At 38.7% G+C, this 6,000-nt stretch overlaps 1 protein-coding gene across 1 annotated transcript in view; it reads left to right on the forward strand.

The window, feature by feature from the left end:
• Nucleotides 1-6,000, forward strand: part of ZFYVE26 (zinc finger FYVE-type containing 26) — a gene marked incomplete at its 5' end in the record, with an annotated part of 42,069 nt that overhangs the window by 22,453 nt on the left and 13,616 nt on the right. Inside the window, 4 exons of the mRNA XM_010162085.1 lie at nt 20-118; nt 1,999-2,156; nt 3,151-3,320; nt 4,659-4,687. Coding sequence (XP_010160387.1) covers nt 20-118; nt 1,999-2,156; nt 3,151-3,320; nt 4,659-4,687 — 456 coding nt within the window. The remainder of the gene's footprint in view (nt 1-19; nt 119-1,998; nt 2,157-3,150; nt 3,321-4,658; nt 4,688-6,000) is intronic.

Consider the following 6,000-nt stretch of genomic DNA (forward strand, 5'->3'; position numbering starts at 1 on the left):
TTCCTTCCCTTTGTTCTAGATTCTCTGATACGTATCCAAGAAAGTCTCAACCAGGTATTGGAGTGTGAAGCGCTGTCTAAATCGGGATCATCAGAACTATCTCCTGTCAGCTTTACTGGTAAGGTTAAGACCCTGGTGCCATTTTCTTTCAACCTGCTCTTATTTTTTTTTATCCCTTATGTATGTGTGTCCCACTGCTTAATAGTAACTTAGGTCGCATTTAATGCAGGTTAGTAGGTCTCTGAAGTTGGATGCTTTGGGCCCAATTAAAAGAAAACTTAAAGGGGAGCAAGGAATTTTGATTTTCAGTAGGTATCTAAAAAATGTGTGAAAAATCAGCACAAAACTTTTCCATTCCAGACCCTAAAGAAAAAAAACAAGTCTGAACAGACTATGGGAAACAGGCGTACATCTGCAGAAAAAAAAGCTACGCCTTTGCCACAGCTAGATTGCTAGTGGATTAGTGGTGCTGCAGGTTAATCTGTGTCTTGACTTCTGTACTCTCTCTGGGTATATAGGCAAAGCTTGTCTGGAAGCCCATTATTGTAGTTCTTCTCCATGTCTTCCTATTCTTTACTCAGTAACTTTTTTTCTCTGGATATTAACTTTGGTTTTACAGTAGAAATCTCATTTGTGTTGTCTTTTTTTCATCATTCTTTTGGTCCTTCAAATTTTTTTTTCTAGGATCCCTCTTGTGACCAGAGGGAAATAATACACCTTGTATTGTCTGAGAGGCTCCTCTCACAGTCTTCAAACACAAATAAATAGAAACAAAGTAATTTTCAGCCAAAACAACTGAAGAATATTTATGGCTTAAAAACAACCACAAATCTTTCTATAGATTCTATTCAGTATCTAGTGCAAGTAGTGCACTCTTTGAAGAATACACGCTGTGAGAGGTGCACAGTCTGTGTTCTGAGGGAATGACTAGCAAAGGATGTCCTCAGACCTCTAAGGCTGGTGATTCTCAGCCAATGATGGGCCCTGAACTAGAGCTGCACAGTGATATCCTGATCTACAGTTTAGGATGTCTGAACTGTTCCCTGGTTCTGTATCCTGAACTGAAGTGTCTTGTTGCTCTGCCTACATGAAGTGACAGCAGCGTCTTGGATTGGGCTGTGTAGCTCTTTAGTTTTTTCTCATAATGATCAGCTTAATATTTGTATGTTGTTATGAAACCTGAATGCATTGTCCTCTAATGTTCCTTTGCAATCCAGTATCTACTTGGATGAGTGTGGGTTGGCTTTATTGGAATGGAGATTTTTTTCTTTTTTAGTTTAGTATTAATGTACACAGAAGGTGGCTTGCAGGGCTGCAGTGACATGTTGAACTTTTTAATTAGCCTGTAATATAACTAGTTCACATTATATAAAATAAAAGCCTACCTAATACTGTAAACTTGATTCAATGAGTATTTCATTGGCAAAGTCAAAGATACCAAAGGCCAAAGACTTAAACTCCTGCCTCTTTGAACTGGTTTCCCCATGGTAGATTTTAAGGGGGACCAGAACAGGGAGGGGTACGCTGTTGCTAGCCATACTGCACCTCTCCTGAGATAACAAAAGTCTGTCTTCAGGAATGTCAACACTGGGTATCCTTATGATTATATTTTATGCTATATCACTTTTTGGTATCCATATACTGGGGTATTTTTTTTTCTTCCTCCTCTAAGTCTCTGTTTATGATATAAGAACAGATGTTGACAGATTGTCTTACACTTCTCTAACTGTTATAGTATAGGACTATTAATAAGTATGTACTCTTACTTATCAGTATTGAAGTACTCTAAGTTTACAATCTTACAATTTTAGCTTAAAGCATATGTATTCCTTACACAGTGCTATTTTGCCATGCCTGATTGAAAGATAATGGTAATCATCTTGTGAGCCAGAAAGATTTTGTAGCCTCAGTAAGTCTGTAGTGTTTTCTGGTATTCAAGACTCCATTAAACAGCTTAAATCCCATTCCATGTTTTTCTTGGCCTGACTCTTTTTTAAGGTGTCACCATATCTGCAAGTCCCAGAGACAGAAGTCTGCAGCAGAATTTGTTCCCTCAAGAATTTGTGCCTCCTGAGAAGCCGCCACCAAAGCAGCAATGGATACCTGATGACACTGAAACAATATGTATGGTTTGCAAAACTGAACGCTTTACTATGGTAAGAAGCAAAAAGGAAGAACAGGCATTCCTAGAGCTGTGACCTTAATATGAACACTTGCTCATAGTCTGTTTCCTAAGAGACACCAGCTACTTTAGCAAGTTTGTCTGCATCCATGTAGGCCTGCCAAGATTGCCAGTTCTTTGATATTTAACCATTAGTTTCTGTTTAGTCTAGTTGAAGCAACTGGCAGTAGTTATCTGCTTGCAGAGTCCTGTGAAGCGATAGAGTCTAAAGCAGAATTGGGGTCATCATAGAGGAAACAACTATGAAATCTCAAAATGTGCAATAACAGCAGTATTAATATTTCAAAAGGCTGTCCAGTTAACTGTGCTGGCAAGAAATAACATGAGCATCATATAATTCATATTAACGATACAGAAAATGTAATCTTTGCTGTTGGTTACACTTTTCTAAAACCTTTTGTTTCATAGAGTACTTGAGGAACTGCATTGGTACTCTAAGGGAGAAGATTAATTTTTAGTTTTGCAGGTGTGCTGGCAGTCTGTTACCTTCTACTGCTTAGAAACAGTACTGTTTTCTTAAAGTATATGTTGCTTTTTAATTTGGACGTTGCTAAGATGGTGTCAGAAAGACAGTCTGCGGCTTCTGACTTTTCCAAGAGATGATCTAATTAGCACTGTGATCAAAATCAGGACAATTTAAATAGTGGAAAGCTCAAGACTGAAGCAAACATTTTTTAAATACCTGCCTCCGAGTTTTGGGTTTTTTGTGGGTTTTTTAATTGTTTGGTTTTTTGTTTGGGTGGTTTGTTGGTTTGGGTTTTTTTGTTTTTTTTTTTTTTTTTCCCCATGCCCTCTGCAGAAAGTAATTGTACCAGTAAGAATCGATCATTGTATAGTTCTGAAAGGCCTTATCATGCATGGTGTTTCCTCTCTTCAGATGGAGTAAGTTTACTCATGAGTGGAGGCAGATATAGGTGGGGACTTTAGTAAATTCTTTCTGTTGGTTGTCCATGACCTCTTTTGCTCAGTTTAACAGGCGCCATCACTGCAGGCGCTGTGGCAGGCTGGTGTGCAGCTCCTGCTCCACCAAGAAAATGGCAGTTGAAGCTTTCAGAGAAAATCTGTCTCGTGTATGTGATCAGTGCTATAGCTACTACAACAGGGAATATCTGCCTGGCTTGCTACAAGACACAAGCATGTAAGTCCTTCCATTCTAGTTCTCCTCAATTTCACGTACCCAGCAGAGTACATGAATGGAATGATAGAGAAATAAGCATTTGGGTTTATCTGGATAATAAAATAACATCAGCTTTTTGGCCTCCAGCTGTTGGGATTTTCAGGTTTAATAGATGTGGGGATGTTTCTTATGCCTCGGTTTACTTTTCATATTAGAACACTGGAGAACCAGGCGACCAAGTATTTGATTCTTTAAGCATCAATTAATCATTAAACCTAAGAATTGAATGTTTTGATGTAAAACATATTCAGCATAAATTACTACAGTGTGACAGTTTCTTGTGGTTTACTCAGCTCCTGGATTAACATCACATGTTGACTAGCTCTGATGAACATGTTAGTGGTTTTATGTTATTCCATAATGCCTTAATTATGATTCCTTGAACCCTTGGGGATTCAAAAGCAAGTGCATGATTAGATAGGCTTTGAAACTGCCCTTAATAAAAGGGACAGCTGTGATGACAGATTTTCATTATGTGGTTGCTTTAAGCTGAGAATTGGACCAAAATTCATTGTGTGTATGTTAGGCCCACTGGTGAAAAGTGCAGCTGAAAAGAGTGAGTTTTACTGTGTGACCCCATCAAGCCTGCTGATGCTGCAGCAGGTGCAACAGGGCCACAGAGGGTAAAACTTACTCTTTTCAGTTGTACTTTCAGCACATTTCCTCTTTTCCTAGCAAGCCTGCGGATAGCAGTATGCACTAGGGCAGTATCAGCAGGCTTGCTAAGAAAAGAGGAATACTGTACAGATCTGCAAAGGAACCTCTGAAAAAAGAAGTAGTCGCCTCTAGCTAAACCAGTTTGGATCAGAATAGTTGCTTACACTGCCAGGTTAGGTCAGCAGAGCCCAGCAGTGTGCCTGAATGCCACCTGTCATTTTAATTGCTTAAGTGTCTGGGGTTTTTTTATACTCACCCTGTTTGTATATCAAGACCTACTAAATCTAAAGGACAGAGACCTGGATGCCAAAAACTTTGTTTTAGCTCTGATATATATTTTTATACTGGGCACTTCTCAGTCTCTGCTTTTTTAATGATGTGTGCAACAGTGCTATTCCTACAGAAGGTTATAAGAGTAATTAGTGCAGTTGAAATACAACAATGCAGAGACAGGATCTTAGATTTCCGGAGTGTAGGGAGCAAGGGCAGGGCAATGGGTCGGAGAGGGCAGGGAGGCAGAGGTGTTAGATTTGTACAGGCAGTGTTCTGAAAAGGCTAGCCATACTGATCTCTCTTTTAAAACTGTGTTTTCCCCAGTGTGCTGGAGTAGGCATGATGTTTCTTTCTGTCATTTTATTACAGCAGAAAAGAAGATCAAAACCAAGTGGAAGGTAAGGAAAAGAGTGATGTTAAACTTTTTTTTTTTTTTTTTTTTTAAAGTGCTTGATTAGCAGCTGAGTTAGAGATAGGAAGCTGATACATCTAGTTGCAGCTGGGGATGATCAAAACTTCAGTTACAAAATATCACTGATGTTTTTTGCATGTGCTGACTCAAATTGAGCATTCTGAACTTCTGTGGATGGAAGGGTTTGAGGAGAGATGCCTGAGCCAATATTGAATGTGCTGGATGGGGGTTAAAGGAAGGAACTAAAAAAACAACAGTTGAAGAATGCAGTTTGCATACTAGAAACAGTCTGTGGGAGGGTGTGGTATGAGTAGGAATTAATTAGCACAGTACAGAGCTGTGCTGAGTGATCCTGTGTTTTACAAACCACGATACTACGACTCTGAATACAATGGCAGTGGGCTGTGGTGTTTGATACCTCATGCTGTCTGGGGGTAGCACAGGATGAGGCTTCTCTCGTGGGTCTGGTTGTGTCCTGACTTCTATCTACTTTGCTGGTTGTGTGAATATGGACTAGTCATTTCTCTTTGGTGCCTCAATTTACATCTAATACCATAACACTTCAGGAATAATAATAAAAATTAATTGACTTTTCTTTTTCTCTGCCATTTTTCTTCAGAAAGTATTTACTGTTTGTTGCTTAGTCTGCTGTTTGAGAGGGTTCTGCACAATTTTCCTGCACTGACGTGAAATTCTGTCAGACCAAAACATAGGTATTTGAAGTGCTTGTAGCAGTAATATGAAACATGGTACAAAATTTGCATTTTTTGCTCCAAAGCAAATGAGAATATTTTTCCTTGCTTGTCCCTTTTTAAGTATGATGGTCTATTTGAGCATTTTTCTTTTCTTTTTTTTTGCTGTTGACAGAAGTTTGCTGTACTGCTACCTTTGTTACAAGACTGAAATAGCTGAAATGCAGTTTCTGAGCTGCTGCTTCTGGTTAGATCTTTCTCTTTGCCTGCAGCATTGCTACACATCACTGGGCCCATATGATTCATTCAGTAGGAGTGAATAAGAACAGTATAGAAATCCTTAGATTTCAGAGGGAAAGTGTTTTATTCTGCTTTTCTAACAACTGATGAGACTGTGAAGAAGGTTTATTAAATGTTTTCAAGCCTGATTTATCGTAATTATTCCAGTATCCAGTTCAATTTAAAAATAGCTTTTTTCTTTTAATTCGTCCTACAGTTTTAGAGTTACTTAACACTCTAACAGTCCTTCTGTGAAATCTAGAACAGTGAATTTTGAGACTTTAAAAAAAGTTTTTGCAGGGAGAAAAGCAAGTTGATCAGGGGAAAG

Source organism: Antrostomus carolinensis, unplaced genomic scaffold (assembly GCF_000700745.2).
Source record: "Antrostomus carolinensis isolate BGI_N321 unplaced genomic scaffold, ASM70074v2 scaffold3772, whole genome shotgun sequence".
Lineage (NCBI taxonomy): Eukaryota > Metazoa > Chordata > Aves > Caprimulgiformes > Caprimulgidae > Antrostomus > Antrostomus carolinensis.